Source organism: Martes martes (assembly GCF_963455335.1).
Source record: "Martes martes genome assembly, chromosome: 1".
Lineage (NCBI taxonomy): Eukaryota > Metazoa > Chordata > Mammalia > Carnivora > Mustelidae > Martes > Martes martes.
Window position 1 is genome coordinate 117875849 of NC_137888.1, and position 20041 is coordinate 117895889.

The 20041-nt window shown below is 46.7% G+C and overlaps 1 protein-coding gene across 1 annotated transcript in view; it reads left to right on the plus strand.

Moving 5' to 3' along the window:
* HEG1 (heart development protein with EGF like domains 1) overlaps positions 1–20041 on the plus strand; it is a gene marked incomplete at its 5' end in the record, with an annotated part of 87327 nt that extends 67286 nt beyond the window's left edge. The window contains 3 exons of the mRNA XM_080806591.1: positions 8750–8837; positions 12423–12597; positions 14783–20041. Of these exons, the coding sequence (XP_080662717.1) occupies positions 8750–8837; positions 12423–12597; positions 14783–14932 (413 nt within the window). The 3' untranslated portion in view covers positions 14933–20041. The remainder of the gene's footprint in view (positions 1–8749; positions 8838–12422; positions 12598–14782) is intronic.

The window sequence follows — 20041 nt, forward strand, 5'->3', positions numbered from 1 at the left end:
GAATAATTTGAGGAGGAGCGCCCGGGTGGCCCATTTGGTTAAGCGTCTGCCTTCCGCTGGGGTCATGATCCCAGGGTCCTGGGGTTGAGTCCCCTATCAGGGTCCCTGCTCAGTGGGAAGCCTGCTTCTCCCTCTGCCTCTCCCCCTGCTTGTGCTCACTCTCGCTCACTCTCTCTCTCTCAAGTAAATAAATACTTTGGAACAAAAGAGTACTTTGAGGGAGGGACGGAGGGAAGAATCAAGGTACAGTAGAGTTGTATCACTTGTGCAAGAAATAGACTAGAACACCCCATCAGAATGCAGAGAAGAGAGAGTGAGGGAAGCAGATGATTAGTGTGGCTCTAGGGTTGAACCAGGGAGCGGGAGGTAGGAGACGCCATCTGCCAAGTCCTGCTGGCGCCTCCTGGTCCTGACAGACCTCTCCTGAGCCTGTATTTCAAACCTCCTTTTGCCGAACAGCTCTCTAAATAGGCTCTACAAGGAAAGGCTTCGATTTCTCAGTGAACGGAAGGGTGATCCAAGGAGGGAGAACGGATCTAGGGGAAAGCCCCATAAAGGGTTGAGGGGAAAGGGGAGAGAACTGCCAGCATTGCTTTAAGAGGCATTTAGTGATTTTTTTTCAGAGTTCATTAAATACTATATATGTCTGGAGATGATATGCCCGTACATTCATTGACCCCTCTGCAAGTTCCTGTGTCCCCCTGTTATGTTTGTGGGGTCTTGGCCATAGCCAGGATTTCTCTCTGATTCTGAGACTTTTCCTTCCCCTTTCATCCACGTTGTCATCATTATGACCAGCAGAGGGCAGGCTTCTGTCTGGATGGCTCTCTCCCAGCCACGCTGTGTTGGTGGCTTTGGTTAACACCTTGATGGTGTGGGGCTATCACTGTGTGATTTTGCTATCTGTCTTACTATTGATTAGCAATGAACAGTGACTGATAGTAAACAGCACCTGCCCCCACCCTTGTCTGAGCTCTCAGATCATCCCTCGGTGTTGTTTAAGGAATGGGGAACACCTGATTCACCCCCTCTGTGATGATGAGGAATCTGTGGTTTGTCACTCAGTGTTTTGTGTCCATTAACAGGGCCCTGACCACTCACACTGTCACTTCTGTCGTGGCCATCAAAGACAGTGAGGGCTTTCTTGGGGCTACAAGTAGCCCCAAGAGGGGCTTCCTTAAGCTGGAAACTTTACAGGCAAGAAATACTTCTCCGTGCAGTCATCTTGGGGCACAGGCCCTACCCAAGCCCCGTGAGATGGAGAGCCCAGCTTTGTTCAGTCACAGTCTTGAGAGTCCCTCTCTCCCACGTTCCTGGGAATGATGCAACTGCACTGTATTCTGGGTTTTTGGCCTGCCTTTCTACAAGTTTCCATTAGCTTCCGAGTTGTGCGCAGATTCCACTCCTTGTTGCTTCAAGCTTGAGGGGTCAGGACGAACCCTCTGCCAAGCCTGTTAGACGCGGGAGGCAACACGGGCCCAGCTGGACTCCCATGGGCACCTGACGGGGCCAGCCACCTGCGCCCCCAGCACCCACCCTCCATATCATGCCTGCACCTGTCCCTGCACTCCTTTTTATTTTCTTCCCTTACAGACCCATCAGCAGAGGTGCCCCTGGCTTCCCGAGCCTCTGCCTGCGTTTACAGCGCTCCCCTCACATCTCCCCCCATGTCTCCATTTGCTTCCCCTCTTTCCTTTCTTTAAAATAGATTAATGAGGTTGTCTCATCATAAAAATAACACAAGCCCATTTTCATTTTTAACTCCAGTTAATTAGCAATAGATCTAAGTTGAGGGAAGAAAACCGCAGTCCACCGTCTCCACACCCACTGAACACCACTGTTCACACCCCGGCGTCTACGCTGTCGTCCGCACTAAGTATGGCCCAGGCACTGGCAGCGCCAGCTTTAGCTCCACTCTGGACCTACAGAATCCGAATCTGGACTTGAACTGGAGCCCTCGATTTAATCAATGTACAGATTTGTATGCCTAGTAAAGCCTAAGAAGCGCTGGTATTATATATCTTCCCAGAGATATATATGTATATCTTTCTAATAGAATATACTGTTTAATAGCCTGCTTTCAAGCCGAGTAAGCTGTGTAGTATTTCCATTTATGTCATTTTATAAGGTCACTTTCGATAACTATGGAATCTACTCGCAGATACACCATTCCCCTTTTGCTACCTTTTTAATGTCTTTTTTTATATTCCCATTCTCCAAGCCATTTTTCTGTTTGGTGGTTCTTGTCACTTTGTGATTACAGAACTCACATAATTTTCCTAGGTTATCTTTGGCTGCAGACGTTTTTACCCATCCCTTTTTTATGTTCCCAACGTGCCTTTTTGTAGGGCAGTCTTTCCATTCAAAGGCCTGTATCCCCCTCAGCAGAGACTCCTTCCCCACCAGCCTCCTAGCGTGGCCTGAAAGGATTTAGAGCCTGTTTTCCCCATGTACAGTCCTTTTCCTCAGCTTCCGATGAAACTAGAACATTCAACTTAAAGATCCCCTACATTGCCTTCCCACCCATCCCACCGTCTGGTGGCAGGTGTATGAAGTATCTCTGAAGCGTGTTCAGGTCTGAAGTGTGTTCAGGCTATTGTTAACACTGGGCTTCAAAAAGATTCACACCGGCGGGAATGCTGTGTGTTGGCAGGAGTCCATCACTCATCACAGACATCCAGGATGACAGCACTAAACTGCTTAGGAGGAAAAAAAAGATAATCGTCCAGAAATCAGCTGGAAATCTCATTCACCTTGAAGCCAGCATCTCAGGCAGTCTTGCCTAACCTCATTCAATGTCAGAACGGAAAGCAAGCAGGGCTTGGGAGAGGGGAGTCCTTCTTTGTGTCTGCTCTTGGGCCTGGCCCCATACTGCCTGTAGGTGTGAGAAAGACACAGAGACGGAACAGATGCTGTGAACAGGGATTCTAAAGGAAAGCTGATGCAAGAGGAACGGAAGGATTTAAAAGGCAAAATTTTAACTGTGCATTACTAATGAGCTCAGTGAGGGGGGATATGGGGAGAACTAAATGAATTCTGAAATAAAACTAATGAGAGCTGTGTGGGTGGCTTAGTAGGTTAAGCAGCCGACTCTCGGTCTCAGCTCAGGCCTTGATCTCAGGGTGGTGAGTTCGAGCCCTAAGTTGGGCTCCACTCTGGGCAGGGAGCCTATGTTAAAAAGTAATAATAAGGTGCGCCTGGGTGACTCAGTTGGTTGGGCGTCTTCCTTTGGCTTGGGTGTGATCCCGGGATCCTGGTCGAGCCCCACATCGGGCTCCCTGCTGGGCGGGAATCCTGCTTCTCCCTCTCCCACTCCCTCTGCTTGTGTTCCCTCTCTCTCTGTGTCTCTCTCTGTCAAATAAGTAAAATATTTTAAAAAAGTAATAATAAAGCTGATGTGGCCACCTAGAAAGGTCTGTAACGGGTTCAAGGATTTTAAAACAAGTTGTATTGGTTGGTTCAATTCTGACACCATTTCTGATGTGTGTTTTTTCCACGCTACCAAGCAATTTAACTCACTTCTGACACTTCTGATCTCCCTGGACATAGCGTCCGATCCCACAGGTGAGGGCTTAGTCCCGTAAGACTGTATCCCTTCCTCATCAGATGTCAGTTGGAAATCCAGGTGCCTGTTACTGTGCTCTGAGCAAGCGGCTGTAGATCAGTGGTTTCCACCATCCCCAGGTTGAGTTGGATTAACCCGCTACAGCAGCTCACAGGACTGAAAGTAAATCATTTACTCACTAGATCACTGGTTTATTATAAAAGGATGTAACTCAGGATGAACAGCCAGATGGAAGAGGCGCATAGGGCAAGGCCTGGAGAAGGGGTGTGGAGCTTTTCCCATCAAGCCACTCTCCCTAGCTCTCTGCATGTTCACCCACCCGGAAGCTCTGCGGACTCTGTCCTTGTGGGGTTTTTTGGAGGCTTCATTACATAGGCGAGACTGACTAGGTCATTGGTCATTGGCAAACTCAACTTCCAGCCCCTCACCTCTCGCCTGGGCTCAGGGAGTAGGGACTGAAAGTTCCCAACCCTCTAATCACAGGGTTGTTGACTAGGCAGCCTGCTCCCCTCCCCCCCCACCCCACGCCTCAGGTGATTTCCAAAAGTCACTTCATTAATCTAACAAAAAACCCACCTTTCTATTCTCTTCACTTAGGAAATTTCAAAGGTTTTTTGTTTTGTTTTGTTTTTAAGGTTTTATTTATTTGTTTGACAGAGAGAGAAAGCACAAGTAGGCAGAGCCGCCGGCAGAGGGAGAGAGAAAAGCAGGCTCTCCGCTGGGCAGGGAGCCTGATGCAGGGCAGGACCCCAGGACCCTGAGATCATGACCTGAGCCGGAGGTGGCCACTTAATCGACCAAGCCACGCGGGTGCCCCTCTAAGGGTTTTAAGAGCTCTTGGCCAGGAAGAGGGACAAGACCAGATATATATTTCTCATTATAAATCACAGTGTCACAGTCAGCTAAGGTTCTTCTGGAGTAAAGAAGCCTCGCTAGCTGAAGCAACAAAAGGCCGTTTATGGGAAGGATCCCGAGGTGTGTCATGAAATTCCAGCATCAGAAGGAATAAGATTCAGGGAATTGTGGGGGAACCATAGCAGCTGGAGGTTGGGGGCCTGTTTTCAGGGTACACATTAACAGGACTCCATCTTCAGCTCTCATCTTCGCTCTTCGCTATGTCTGTGTACAGGCTTTCCCTCCTTCCCAGACCACGTGACTGAAAATAGACTCACCAGAGAGCTTCAAGTGTGTGTCGCTGGTTCGGCCATTTTGAAAGAGAAGGTGCTTGTGCTCTCTCATCTCATTCTCTTTTTCTCTTTGCCAAATTGAGATTCCTGAGAAGGAACTGACTGATCCAGCTTGGATCATGTGTTTACTCCCAGACCAGTTAGCTGTGGCCAGGGTTGACGCTACACATACAAGCATTACCTGCTCTAACCCCGTCCACCATAACCTGCACGTGAACGTTCCCAGGGAGGGGCCGACTAAGTGGACAGTCCAGCAGTAGTTTCCGTCCTAAATGAACACATAAGCAAGAACAGATGTAGTTTGTAGGAAAGACCAAGGCCCCTAATGGGCTCCCAACAGCAATGATAGCAGTAGCAACCTATGACCAAACCACAGAAAGAAGAAAGAAAAGATAAAGACTGTGAAATATCAACAAATGCCAAAGAGAAAGTAAGACTAAGAATTCCAAGTACATCATTCTGGAGAATCTCTTCAAACTAGAATGGAGAGAATGGACAAGCCTAAGACGGCATTCCCTGCCTTCTGTCTCACCCTAATAAATAAACATTCAGAGCACCCACAAAACTGTAAATGTCGTAGTTAATGTTGATTCAAATCCCATGCTCTTCTTTGTGTTTTTTTTTTTAAGATTTTATTTATTTATTTGACACACAGAGAGAGAACATAAGCAGAGGTGGGAGGCAGAGGGAGAGGGAGAAGCAGGCTCCCCACTGAGCAGGGATCCCCATGCAGGGCTCAATCCCAGAACCCTGAACTGAAGGCAGATGCTTAACCAAGAGAGCCACCGAGGTATCCCCAAATCCCATGCACTTGTGATCATTATGTGGCTTCATGATAAAGTAAAAATCAGTCTTAAGTTCAAAAAATCAGTTGTTCATGAACTGACTTGATAGCAGATTTGAGAGAAAAAAATCTGGGTTATCTTGTCCATAAGCTGATTTCAAGTTCCCAGTAATAAGATCTAACTGCCAAAGAGCATCAAATATACTCTAAAAAATTATATGTGTGTGTGTATGTGTGTGTGTGTGTGTGTGTGTGTGTGTAAGCATATGAGTAACAGTTGGGAAGTATAGGGAAGCACAAAGAAGAAAGAAGTTAGCCATGATTTCCCAAGGCGATGCCAACTTCTGGGAACATTTCAGTAGATCCCCTCCCGGCCATCTATGCTCAGGCACATGAGGTCTTCTGGCTGTCAGGACTGGTTCTTGGCTGCAGAAAGTTTGAGAAGCACTGGTTTACTCCAGCTGTGCCTCTCTTTAGATAAAACTGCCTGTTCCAGGGGCGCCTGGGGTGGCCCAGTCAGTTAAGCAACTGATTCTTGATTTCAGCTCAGGTCATGATCTCAGGGTCCTGGGATCCAGCCCTCCCCCCACCCCCCTACCCTGTCTGGCTCCCCACCCAGGGGGGAGTCTGCTTCCTTCTCTTTCTCCCTCTGCCCCTCCCCCTGTTTGCGCAAACTACCCCCCCCCATCGTAAACAAATAAATCTTAAAAAAAAAAAAAAAAACTGCTTGTTCCAAAGAGGACTCTGCCACAGCTGCGGCCACTTGCAAGGGTCACTTCTAAAATGAGCACCTGCTTGTTTTGCTGGAAGTGGGAAAATTTGAACTTGGTGTGGAGGGATAAGCAGGAATAGACTTCAGTCTTTGGTTAGGAACAAAGGAAGCCAGTGTAGGATTTTAAAGCTGAGAAATGGCATAATCAGACTTATTTTTTTAAAGGAGTGGGCAAGATGGGGCACAGGAAGGTGAGCTAGGACGTGGTTACAGTTGCTGGGTCAAGAGTTGATGCCGGTTTAGGGTGGTATTGGTGGGGATGAAGAAATGTCAACAAATTCAAGAGATTTTGTTTAAGGGGAAGCTTAAAGACATGTGTCAGGAGGTGAAGGAGAGAATTACCTTATTCCGTGGTTTGGCTTTGTTTCCTGTATGTCTTAATACCGATGGTTTTTCAAGATAATCAGGTTTCTGTGTTATTTATTTAAATAAATGATAGGTAAATGGTTGGTTTGCTTTTATCACATAGTCCAGTTGCTGTCAACTCTGTGCATTGCTGTGACTTTACCTGAATACCTGGAGAGCATGTAAATGCCAGTCATAATTTACTATAGAAAATCTGATTATTGGCCCTTTTTTGAAATCCTGTGCCTTACAACCTGAGAATAAATTTTATTTCCACAACAACAAAAATCAACTGAATACTTAGTAGACTTTATTGAAAATATTTTGCCAGAAATACAGCAGTATAAAACCATTAATTAAAATTTTAATATTGTTCTTTACATATGATATGCACGTGCTTACTAATATGACTGCTAATATCTGGTGGTTAAATTCAATTTGTATGTATTCAGGGAACAACTCATTCCTGGCATGGTTTAGCAGTGATTCTCAAACTCTGGATTTAGTTAACCAGTAATATTTCTTATAATATAGGGTTCCCTACTTTTTATCTTATCAAGTAAGAATCTAAAACTAAATAAGTAATTTTTATATCTACTATATCACCATCAGTTCAAAAAATGTAAAAACAGTTAACACCAAAGGGTGGGAAGTAGCCAAGAAATGATTCTCTGTTTTCTCCATAACTTTTTTAAAAAACAACTTTACTTTTAAAAAACAACTTTACTGAAGGCACAATTTACACATAATAAAATGTGCCCAGCTTAAGGGAGGGGAAAAAAAGAATAGAAAGGATAAAATCTTAGAAGACAGAACAGTTATTAAAACCAAAGAGATTTGGTTTTTGAAAACTTCATCCATATCCTTTAGTTTTTTTCTTTTTACCTTGCATTGGTAAACATGACCTGGGGGCTGATCTACAGGTAGAATTTGGGTTCCACCCATTGTTCTAGAAGTGACTGAGAAAGGAGAAATCTTGGGGTGCCTGGGTGGCTCAGTGGGTTAAGCCTCTGCCTTTGGCTTAGGTCATGATCTCAGGGTCCTGGGATCGAGCCCCGCATCAGCAGGGAGCCTGCTTCCCTCCCCCCACACCCCCACCCCCGCCTGCCTCTCTGCCTACTTGTGATCTCTCTCTCTGTCAAATAAATAAATAAATTAAAAAAAAAAAAAACACTTAAAAAAAAGAAAGAAAGAAAGAAAGGAGAAGTGTTCTCCAAACAGTGCAGGCAGGGGAGGAAAAATAATTTTCCCTCTACCCTTCTAGAACTCTACTGCCACCCCCACCCCTTCCCCAAATAAAAGACCTAGTAACAGGAGAAAAAGAAAACAATTTTAATTACATAGCACACACGGGAGCCCCACAAAGATACGAGACTCAAAGGCAGCTGGATATTTGAGGTTTCCTCGCCCTTCAGAGTTAAGGAAAGGGCTAGGTGTCAGGGCTGCCAAGGGCAGGGTTAGGAAGCCACCTGGGAAAGTGAGAGGAGGAACTGTTTGGTAAGCAAAGGCTGCCCGGCCCCAACATCAGGCTCTCAGATAAAAAGGTGAACTCTGAGCTGCCGCCTGGTACAGGCCCCTTTTCTAATGTAAATCTCCCTTTAGCTGTTTTCAGAGCTTCTCCTGAGTCCCAGTTTCTCAAAAATAAACAGTTCAAGAGGTGCCTGGGTGGCTCAGTGAGTTAAGCCTCTGCCTTCGACTCAGGTCATGATCTCCGGGTCCTGGGATCCACCCTGAGTCGGGCTCTCTGCTCAGTGGGGAGCCTGCTTCCCCCTCTCTCTCTGCCTGCCTCTCTGCCTACTTGTGATCTCTGTCTATCAAATAAATAAATAAAATCTTTAAAAAAAATAAATAAACAGTTCAAAATAATAAACATGCTAAAGAGACTATTTTGGGTGGATATCCTGCCATCCTCCAACAGAGCAAATGCCAGAGCTAGCATTGAAGAGCCCTGCCTGCCCCCACCCCATGAAAGGTGAGGTCACAAGAGCAGGCAAGGTCTTAGCTGTGGGTCAGGGAGGGCAACTCTTCTTTTGTATTCATTTATTTATTCATTACCTCTTACCTGTCTACTTTTCTCCTTTTTAACCCTTGTTTAGCTTATCAGCTGATCACTGTGGTGATCGCAGCAGCAGGAGGTGGGCTTCTTCTGATTCTAGGCATCGCGCTGATTGTTACCTGCTGCCGGTGAGTGCCAGGAATTCACATTCTTATTCTCTTTGCCTCTGCTAAGCAATAGTCTGTGTAGATTTTAAAGAATGTTTGGGGTGCTTTACAGTATTAAATCATCCTGTATAACGGAACCATTCAAAAAAGGAGAAAGGAAAATTCATGGTAGATTGTGCCATTGAGAAAGGACAGCAAATGGGACTGTTTCCTTTACTAAAAAAAGAATATCCTTAAGCACAAGCAACAAAAAAGTGATAGATTGGATGTCATCAAAATTTAAAAACTCCTGTGCTTCAAAGAACCCTATCAAGAAAGTGAAAACACAACCTAGGGAACAGGAGAAAGGGTTTGAAAATCATATGTCTAATAAGGGACTTATGTCTAGAATATAGAAAGAATTCTTAAAACTCAATAATTAAAAAGGCAACTTCACTTAAAAATGGGCAAAACACTTGAATAGGCATTTCACCAAAGGAGATCAACAGATGGCCAGGAGGCACATGAAATGACGCTCCGCATCATTAGCCATCAGGGAAATAAAAACAAAATTGCCAGGAGACACCACTGCACACCCACTAAGATGCCTATTTAAAAACCAAGAGGTGGGTGGGAGAATGGGGTAACTGGGTCATGGGCATTAAGGAGGGCACGGGCTGTAATGAGCACTGGCTGTTATATAAGACTGATGAATCATGGACTTCTACCTCTGAAACCAATAATACATTATATGTTAAGTAATTGAATTTAAATGAAAAATAAAAATTAAAAAACAAGAAAACGGGGATGCCTGGGTGGCTCAGTTGGTTGGGCAGCTGCCTTCTGCTCAGGTCGTGATCCCAGCGTCCTGGGATCGAGTCCCACATCGGGCTCCTTGCTCGGCGGGGAGCCTGCTTCTCCCTCTGCCTCTGCCTACCGCTCTGTCTGCCTGTGCTCGCTTGCTCTCTCTCTCTAACAAATAAATAAATTAAAAAAAAAAAAAAAACAAGAAAACGGCAAGCATTGGTGAGGTTGTGGAAGAATTGGAATGCTCCTGCTCTGCTGGCAGAAACTCAAAATGGTGCAGCCCCTCTGAAGGAGTCTGTCAGCTCCTTGAGAAGGTAAACACCTTGTCCGCCTGTGACCTGGTGTTGGGTCCCCCAATAATGGGTCCATGATTAAAGGACCGAGACTGATACAAAGTGAAGGTCAAGCAAAGCTTTATTTCTCGCCAAGCATCGAGAATCAAACCGACCGTCAAACCAACCAGTCGGGCCACCTCTTACAGAGAAGGCGACCCCTCCCTGCCTTACAGACTAACTTTTATAGAGCAAAGGCCATGTGGTTGGGCCTGGCCACACATAGGTGGCCAATTGAATTACAATTTACCTATAGTAGCTCTTTGAACTAGCCTATCACCTTGGTCAGAATTGGCGCCCAAAAGGCGCCCAAAGGGTGGGGCCCACACTCCTTGGTAGCTAGGGAGACAGTATGCGCCCCCACTATTGGATACCTCCCCCTGACCCGACTCATCCCTGCATTCAGGCCATTATCTCCACCTGACCTGACCCACCCTTGTATTTGGGCTTTGTTACCTGGGACTGGTTTCCCGGACTTGCTTTTAAGTAAGTTCCCGTGGAGGGGTGGGGGGGCAGGGTCAGTTTAAGTTTTACTGCATAAACAAAATCACTGTTTAACCGGATGGCATCGCTCTCTGACGTCCATACCCTGGGAAGTGAATATGTACAATAACATGTACAAAAGACCACCTCTCGTATGATTCCATCTCTATGAACTGTCCAAAATAGGCAAATCTCACAGACAGAGAGGTAGATTAGTGGTTTCCTGGGGCTGGTGAGTGAGGGGTGGGAACTGGGGAGTAAAGAGTAAGAGGCTTCCTTTTAGGGTGACACAACTGTTGTAAACATTGATTGTGGTGATGGTTGCACACATCTGAATATACTCAAACCATTGGCTTACATACTTCAAATGGGCAAATTTAGAAGCAAACAAAGGTGAAGGGGTTAGCAGAGCTGTTTCGCCAGTAAGTAAACGAGAGTCGTCACATAGGGTGAGCATGCGCTCAGCAGCATGCTGGGCTCTGGGCTTCTTGGAAGCCAGTGCAGTGGGTGTCTGCTGGGAAAGGAGGGGAAAGGAAGGAGTTGGTCCCTTCTGTGGGTGATTATCTAGTCAGATAATGGAGAACTCTGACCTTTGATTTAGATGATTATAAATGGCAGGAATTTTTCTGACGTAAAAGATGGCAGGAACCTACCAAAATAGCGAGTTATCTTTTCGACCATTGATAGGAAGGACACCATAAGATATCTTTCACCTTCAGCAAGGCTGCAGAGAGCAGTTTGCCCTAACTGCTCTTCTGGGAACCCGCACCTCATGGTACCGCGTTTGCCTGACATTTGCCAAGTTGCCACCTGATCATCAAAGACAAACTATGAGTGGAAATAAAATCCTGGGTAGGAGACCAGAAACTAGAGGGATTAAACCTCAAGAGGAAGTAAGCCTCCTATTTGCTAAGTATCGGAGAACCAGGTAGTGTGACCACCTGGAGAAGGAGCCAGTGCCTATGGGCTTTGGCAAAAGGGAAGGTAGTCATGAATTACTAGGTCATTGTTTGAAACCGGAGGCCCCACCCTCCAGGGAGCAACACAGTGGCAGATCTGTTCTTGACCTTGCAAGAAGGAACAACGCCTAAGCCACATGCGGGACATTTTGTTTTATGACCCTGAGTCATTTTGTGCCTTCCCAGAAAGTTTATTTATAGGGAAGGGAGGTTAGAAGGAAGAAACTTCAGATTATTTTATCCAGGGCAAATATAACAAAAAATGTCTGCTCCTAGGCCCATTCCATAGGTAAATCACACATATTTCCACCATTTCCAGTCAGGGAACCCTCACAAGTAGGGGAGCTTGTCCTGGGCTTTCCCTGACCTGCTAAAATGAGAATGTGTGAAGGTAATATAAACAGATGGGCATTTTTGCAAATGAGAGAGTCTGGTTTTATGGTCAGTGGAGTAGCTTCATGAGGTAAAAGGGCCCTGGCTGGTGCGGCAGGAGGCCTGCACCTTATCCCAGCTTCACTAGTAGCAAAACGTGACCTGGGGAACACGTCTTATTTTTTCACAAAGCCAGAGCTGTCCCGTCCCCAGAGCCCATCTCTTAGTAAATTTTGGTGAAACCTACAAGTTTCCGTGTATATCCTGATCCTCAGGCAGGTTTAGAACCATAGGATTAAAGAATCCTAAAGACCCTTTGGCTCCAGCATTCTGGGAATTCATGACTCTGATTTCCCTGACTGCCCCCAAGATGCAGTGACCTCGGTCCCCTGGAGAAGACTGCTTCACTACAGATAGCTGTTCATCCTCTGTCCATGGTAACCTGTCTCTTCCAGTTGGAAGATCGTTTCGCAATTTTTTTTTGCATCTAATTGCCTTTTATTTGTTTTAGGCAAAATATAACAATAATGCCATTTCTTCAGTGGACATTTATAAAAGAATGTAATGGTAGCTTTCCGTCTAATTTACTTTCTAAAATAATAAAAACATGCTTTCGTAGATATTTCTTTACAGAACTTGTTCATTTAAATCATCAACTATTTTCCATTCCACAGAAAGAGTAAAAATGACATAAGCAAACTCATCTTCAAAAGTGGAGATTTCCAAATGTCCCCATATGCTGAGTACCCCAAAAACCCCCGCTCACAAGAATGGGGCCGAGAAGCTATTGAAATGCACGAGAATGGAAGTACCAAAAATCTCCTCCAGATGACGGATGTGTATTACTCGGTGCGTATCTCTGTACCCGGGGCAGCTCAGGCTCTGATCCCCTCTGAGAAGTACAGGGATTGTGTTTTGTGGTAAAACAAAGATAACTTCAGCTGCTTAAGGGTTAAAGAGAATGGTGGCCTGAGCCTCTTGTTTATATAATTTAATGTTCAACTTACTTACGATTTATTTGCATGGTATTTGTTAGTTTTTACATCAAGATCATGAAGGCTACTTCCCCTGACCGAGCTCATTACTTTTATGGGGTTGTAGCAATAACCCTTCGTGGGACCAAATTTGCTTTTGAGTTATAAGATTGGAAACTGAAAGTTAGCAGAAAGAATTTAGTTGTATTTAGGCTATGGCCCTCACATTTTCACCCCTTGTCTGCCCCACTTTACCTCCTGTGCTTGTGGGATTGGGAACAGGGATAAAGAGAACAATCCAGTGGCCTCCCCAGCAGCACTTCTCAGAGTTTTAGGAGATGTTCACTCAGTGGGTCTTCAACATCGGGCCCCATCCAGCCCTGGACGGCATCTGGGAAGACGGTAGACCCCCGGGAGCTCTGGCTCCTTCTGTCCCACCTCAGATAACCCGTGCCCTGCCCGTTTCATTTTACGTAACATGGCAAACACAAATGGGGCTGTCTGAGCTGGGAAGTAAACAGACGTAGGTGACTTCTCATCCCACGTGGACCTCTTTGAGGTAGCAATAAATGTGAAACCTTGCCCCGTGGGGACTTAACAGCGCTGTGACAGAAGTTACAACCCCGCTGGTTGCTATGGGGATGAACCCTGAGGATTCAGACTTTGGATGGGAGAGGTTCATGCTAAGGAAGATGTTGTTTCCATTGGACCTTTGGAAAACTTGAAACTGGGGGAAGAACAAGAAGAAGTAGGAGGGCATCTGGGTGGCTCAGTGGGTTAAGCCTCTGCCTTCCGCTCAGGTCATCATCTCAGGGTCCTGGGATGAAGCCTTACATCGGGCTCTCTGCTCAGCAGGGAGCCTGCTTCCCCCTCTCCGTCTGCCTGCCTCTCTGCCTACTTGCGATCTCTCTCTGTCAAATATGTGAATAAAATCTTTAAAAAAAAAAGAAGAAGAAGAAGAAGAAGAAATAAAGGAAAAGACAGACGCAGACACAAACTTCGAGCTGGGGTTAAGTGTTAATGTTTCCGCACAAGTACTTGGCTGTGTTCTCCATGTGGGAAGCCCTGTTCCTCTCACGGCAGCCAGGTGTCTGCGGGTGTCTACTGCCCGAGCAGGTGTGTCTGCGCCCTCACACCGTTTGCAAGGGACTCTTCCCCCGTGCCTGGCGAAATCGCGTAGGGACAAACAGACCCAGGGCACCAGAGGACCAACCCCAGTGTGTTTCTGTGGAGTTAGCGCAAGAGTTGCCTGAAGTAGAAATAATCAAGAACTTAAACCAGCCCCATCTTCCTTTCAGAAATGTGCTAAGCAGCCCGTAGAGCCTACCCTTATGGTATGAAGCTGTCCCCTGAGTGAGAAGGCTGTCCCTCACAGTGGCCTCAGGTGTACCTCGGGCACTCCTAGGATCCATGTTCATTATATGCTGTCGCCAGTGTATTCTTTCTGCCAGGCAAGCATTTTCTCCCGGTGGGCCTCATTGAGGGCCTCCTCAAAGTAGCTGTGTCGTTTCCCTGTGAACTGCTTTTGCACGTCAGCTAGGGAGCCATGGCCTAGGCTGGGATCTGGCCAGAGATGGCTGCCTGTTGCTGATGGCCTCCCACTGTGGGGTCCTGACTCCACCTTTAATAGGCAGTCCTATGACCTTGCAAAAGTCAGTTCCCTGTTTGTGGCAGGGACCTTGGTGCTGTGCTCTGCAAGAAAGACACTTTTTTTTTAATGTCAAGATGATAATCAGGTAATAATTTTATGATAATTAGGATAATTAGCCCAGGTCTTTTCCTATATTGGTCTAAAATTACTAGGCTGCCCTTGATCACTTTTTTAAATCTCTTTTGAAAATATGGACAAAGGTATGCCAGTCTCCACAAAGAGAGGGCCTGGGAGGTCCTGACTTCTAGGTCAGACCCTGCTCCACTAGAGTTAGCTGCCTCCCTCTTGGGTTTATTAAAACATAGTGTTCTTTTTTCTTCTCTTTTTTTTTTCCCTAGGGAAAAAAAACCATTAAATTTAAATCCGTGAATAATAAATGCACTTCTCTTCTCTTCTCTCTGGCCACCAGCCCACAAGCGTAAGGAATCCTGAACTTGAACGCAATGGACTCTACCCAGCGTATACTGGACTGCCGGGGTCACGGCACTCGTGCATTTTCCCTGGACAGTATAACCCATCTTTCATCAGTGATGAGAGCAGGAGAAGAGACTACTTCTAAGTGCGGAAGAGAGACAGACGGCCCAGCACTATGAGCAAATTGTGGGCCCTCCACGCTCAGAGGACTGCACCAGGGGGGCCAGCGTGCTCATGGGCTGCTCCCAGGACTCATGGAGCCAAACTCCTGTAGCAAGCAGGAAGCAGCGGGACAGGCGTGAGGGGCGTGACCACAGGGGAGGGGGACAGATGGATCCAGGACGTGGAACTGAGGGCTGCTCCTTGGGCATCTTTGCCTTTACTGTGAACATGAACAGGGGCCAGTCCCGGGAGTCCCCGAATGCGGCAGCCACCTCGGGGCCACCAGCCATGGGTCATGGGCCATGGGTTGACTCTTAGCCAGGGCATGTCTTCAGGCACCTTCGCCAGGACCCAGTCTTTCCTTAGTTTGCACTTTAGTCAATTGGATAGGGAGGTCTCCTTTTGGATTTTTTCCAAGACTGTTCCAAAAAGAGGCCTCTTTTCCTCAGACCCTCCCATAGGCCTCGATCTGGTGATTAATTCACTGCAAAGTACAGGCTCTTTCGTGGTTTCCCTGCCTGGTATCTATATGCTAAACCACGGTTGAACATACCACTAAGGTTTGGAGATGCTGCAGGTTGGCACACAGTATTTTTGTAGGTTCTAGGTCTTCTGCAGTTTCCATCCCAACCCTCAAAATGAGGAACTGAACTGTGCGAGGCATAGCACACACTCCATTTTGTAGTCAAGGTAACATTTATTTAAGATTATTTCTTTTTTCCCTCTGCAGTTAATTCTCCCTTTTTCAAACAAGTCTGCATCAGGGCAAGACAAGTTGCATTTGCTTTTAATTAGAGGCCTCCCGCTGGCTGCCGGTAGTGAGGCGGGGCGCTGTGGGGAGGAGGCCCAGAGACTCGCAGAGCCTAGGGCCAGGGTGTGGGGGGGGGGGGCTTCTCTTCCCTGAGGGCAGCGCCTGGTGCCGGCGCAGAACTCGGCGCAGAACTCGGGACTCTGTCCTCACCCGGAGGCCGAAGCTGCTATGTCTGTGCAGTAGAAATGGGAAGCCGAATGCAGACTGGGCCTGAGCGGGAATTCCGCCACTGAGGGAGAAGCGCCCGGATGTGGCCTGAGGACTGGGCTGACCGGGCACGGTCCAATTCCTGAAGCCCTTGTGCTTTGGGAAGCCTGTGTGGGTTCCTGGAGGAAGACCTGGGAACTGGGATGGAGCCACACGTCCGTGAGTCTGCTTCTCTTCTGGGGCGGCTTCTGTGACCCTATCGCAGATAGGGTCACAAACTCAGTGTCCTCTTTCAACTAAGGGCTCAAAGCTGTTTATTCACTGAAGAAATAACTTATTTTCTCTCATGCAGTAAATTCATCCTTCTTTATACTACTGCGGAGTTCCCTCCAGAAACATGGTAGTTTCAGTCAGCATCGGAGAACTAAAGACTTCCGGCCAGTTTAGGAGTTGAGAGTTTGCCTTTGGGAAGGAAGTGCCACGTGTCTTATTTATTATGCCTGTGACTTGGGTCCTGTGGGGGGAGGGGCACCCCCAGGGTGCGGTGTCTTTACCTGCTCCTTGTGGAACTGCGATTATTCCGGCCATGTGCTTTTGACACATCCTGGTTTGGGATGAAGTAAGGAGAACACAGTGGTCAGAGAAGTGTTCCCACCCTGAAGGCTGGAGCTCAGGAGCTACGTTTCTGGAAGCGGTCTAGCCTTTCGGGACAGTTCTGTCCTGGGCATGGTTGTTTCTTCAGAGTTCTCTCATCTCTTCAGAGTGTATCTCACCCTTACTGTTCTGTAGTCCTCACCCTTAGCATTCTCAGTGTCAACTTTTGTGTCCCCTGGTCTCCACGAGCCACGATCACCCTGCTGGCAGCAGGAACACAAGTCAGGTGTGACGCTTTTTAGTCATTACATTGGACTCATCTCCTGAGATACAAATTCTCTTGTCAGCGGATGCCAGCTTCAAATTTCAGGGCATCACCTTTCTGAAATCTCTGGATCTTGCCTCTTTCTGGGGAACCAAAGGGCCTTCATGCCGCCTGGTCTCACATCTAACTGGAGAGCTCTGAGCTCCTGCCCTCTGCTCACCTGGGCCAACAGACTTGCCTCCCTGGTGAGGTGACCTCGCTTCCTGGCTCTTGATGCAGATCCTTGCTTATCCCCAGAACCCAGAGCCACGGTGGGGTGTGTGTGGGGTGTGTGTGTGTTCCCAGGCATTCTCAGCTAAAGGTGTCCGATGCTGTCTCAGCTGACAGATCATCTCCTGTGTTAGGACCAGAAGCTATAAGCTACACAAAGTTAAGTGTTTTGTCTCAAAAGCATTCTTAAAAAGAATGCTGACGTCCAGAAGAGTGTCCTGTGAGTTCCAAGAGTGCTTTCTTGTGAGTAGGTTTGGTGTGTGTGAAGTTGTTTTCTTTTACTGTGAAAAAGGAGGCCTCCAACGATGTGAGGTTCAAATGTATCTCCTTGCTAGGAGGCTGGGGGTTGGGGAGGGGCTGTCTCAAGAGCACGAGGGTCTAAGACATGAAAACCAGCATGACTGCTCTCCAGTTACACATTGGCTGCCCACCCTGAGTGAGAAAGGGAGAGGCCGGCTGCAGGTCTGCCTGGGGTTCAGTACCTCCCAGAGGGTCCTGCCTGAGCAGAGGGCAAACAAGCAATGGGACAGCAGCAGCCTCTGGACTGGAGAGACAGGGTAGGGTGCGCCCCTGGGGAGCAGAAGCCCTCAGCTCCAGCACGGGTGCTCTGTGCCTGCCCCTGCACCTGGAATGTGCAATTCGTGCCCATAGAAATGCCACGGCCCTGCCTCATTGGGGCCCCACAGCTAGGGGAAGGTGGAAGGGAAAAGGGACACTTCACTGCTCATGAGAGGCTTCAACTTCTAGAGCACCGGGCAGTGCCTCAGAGCAGGATGGGGGCTGGGGGATACCTGCCAGCCTCCTGGCCACTGTGGGTTTGTTTAAGCTGAGGGGGGGGGGGTGCTCTTTCTCCTGTCTTTTTCTCTCGGCCCCACGAGCCAGCCCAGGGCCCTGAAGAGAATTGACGAAGTCTACCTGTCGTGACCAGAATCTCTGGTGTTGCCACCATGACCAGGCTCTGTGCAAGGCCCTTGGCCTCACCACACCCTGGTGAAGCGTGCATGAGAGTGTCTGCTTCTTGCACACGTGAACTTCCGGAGAGAATGAATATCTTGCCTTAGAGAGCCAGGATTCAAATCCCTCTCCTTGCCTTGCCTTCCTGTGAATGCCTCACCATCCAAATGGACCTTACATGTCAAAGAGGGCAGGAGAGAGTGGGCTTATACTTTTTTTTTTTTTTGAAGAACCTTAATATTATTAAGCATTAACTGAACTAATGACATGAAATGCAAAAAAAAAAAAAAAAAACCAATGTTGATTCCTTTTTGAAAAAGTCCTTTTGGGTTCATTGCATGTAATTGCATCTATTTCTTGGACACGTGAGGTTAAGAGTGGCTGGCCTGTGTTTAGCGAGAAGTGTACTGGTACGTGACTTGGGGCGTAGGAAGGGTGAGGTGATGACCCGGGTTTCTGGCAAACACAGCCAGACTTAGATGCCCGCTGTGGGCCGTTTTGCCTTGTGTCCGCGGAAAGGCTGTGGCTCCCACATATTAGAAGCATATTTTTGTGAATGTGGTCAGAGTTGTGAACATATTCAGTTGAATGTCTTAAATGCTGACAAATCTTCCTCCTTGGACGAAAATTTATTTTCAGAAGCAGCTAAGTCATTTAGAGCCAAGTATGTTGAATGGAGAGGGTAATTGAGCTGGCTGCTAGCATTTGGAATTCTAAACAAAGTTGTGACTATTAAGTTCTCGAAGAGGTTAAAGTTGGTCCAAACAGAAGGGCAGCATCTTTGCAGGGCTGGATGGCTGCCTAAGAAAATGTTTCTGAAGGATGGTATTTATTCAGATGTGGAAGTTCCCAGAGCGCCTCTGAGGGACATACCACACATGTGGCTTTGGGGGGTCTCCGTGAAGCCATCTTGCCCACTGGCCAAGGGCCCGAGTACCCAGTAACCCTGGGAACTTAGCCTGAAGAAGCTAAAGCCGAGCATTCTAGTTGCTTCTGGCTTAGTTTAGCCTAGCATGCTCCAAAGTCAGGTTCAGACCCATTGTTCTAAGATACTTACCCTGATTTCAAAACGAGAACACTTGTTTGGAGACAGGAAGAATGCAAAGTTCAGTATTTCAGTATTCTCTGTCTTCTTTAAAACTGCCCTTCACATCAGAGATATTTTTTCTATGGGAAGACTTTTGTGGGAATTAGAAGGGACGTGTCATTTTGTCCTTCCTGACCAAGCATCTTTCTGAGGTTCTTGTGTGTATTTATGGAAACAGATAGGGTTTTGTAGAGTTGTCCTTTGAGTGTGTGCTCTTTTTTTCTTTTCTGAAATCCCCAGAGAAGGAGACTGGTTAAAAGACTAGAAATATCAAAGTATTAAATGCCCGTCAATTTGTTGTGCTAAAGTATCTTTTCATAGTGTTATAATCCATCCTGTTTGCTGGCAACTGTTCACAAAAAAGCCTGTGAAACCCAAGGGGACAATTTAGGTCTATAAACAGAGATCTTACACCAGCTTTGTCCCCTCCACACTTTTTAACAGGACATTTCAAAGGATTTGCCTCCTAGATTCTGGTTTTTGTTTTTTTTTTTTTAGGACATGCGATGCCGGTGCAGAGTTCTTGCCTAGGAAGGATGGGACTGGACGGGGGTGGGAGGGAACCAGTCTATCTGGGAAACTAACCCAGATTTCTGTATTACCTTGGCCCGTTTCTTCAAAAAAAGAAGGTCTTTCATCCTGGGTTGCTGTGAGTTTCGTTAATGTTTGTGTTGTTGGACTTACAGTTAAATGAAGCATGTTGCTGGAATATGAACTTCTTGAGTTTTCACATTGTCCCGAATTTCTTTTTGCAAACCTTTAAACCTTAAACCCCTGGTCGATTGTGTTAAAACCAGTATGAGAATGTTATTTAAAGTTGTATTATAATTGCCACCTCCACTAATTATTCAGTACTGTAGCAGCAAAGTATTATTTGTAAGAATCTGGTTATTTTTATACTTATATCTACTTTAAGTCTGGCGTTCTAGTCAGTAAATGATGCAATAAAATGAATATCATTTTC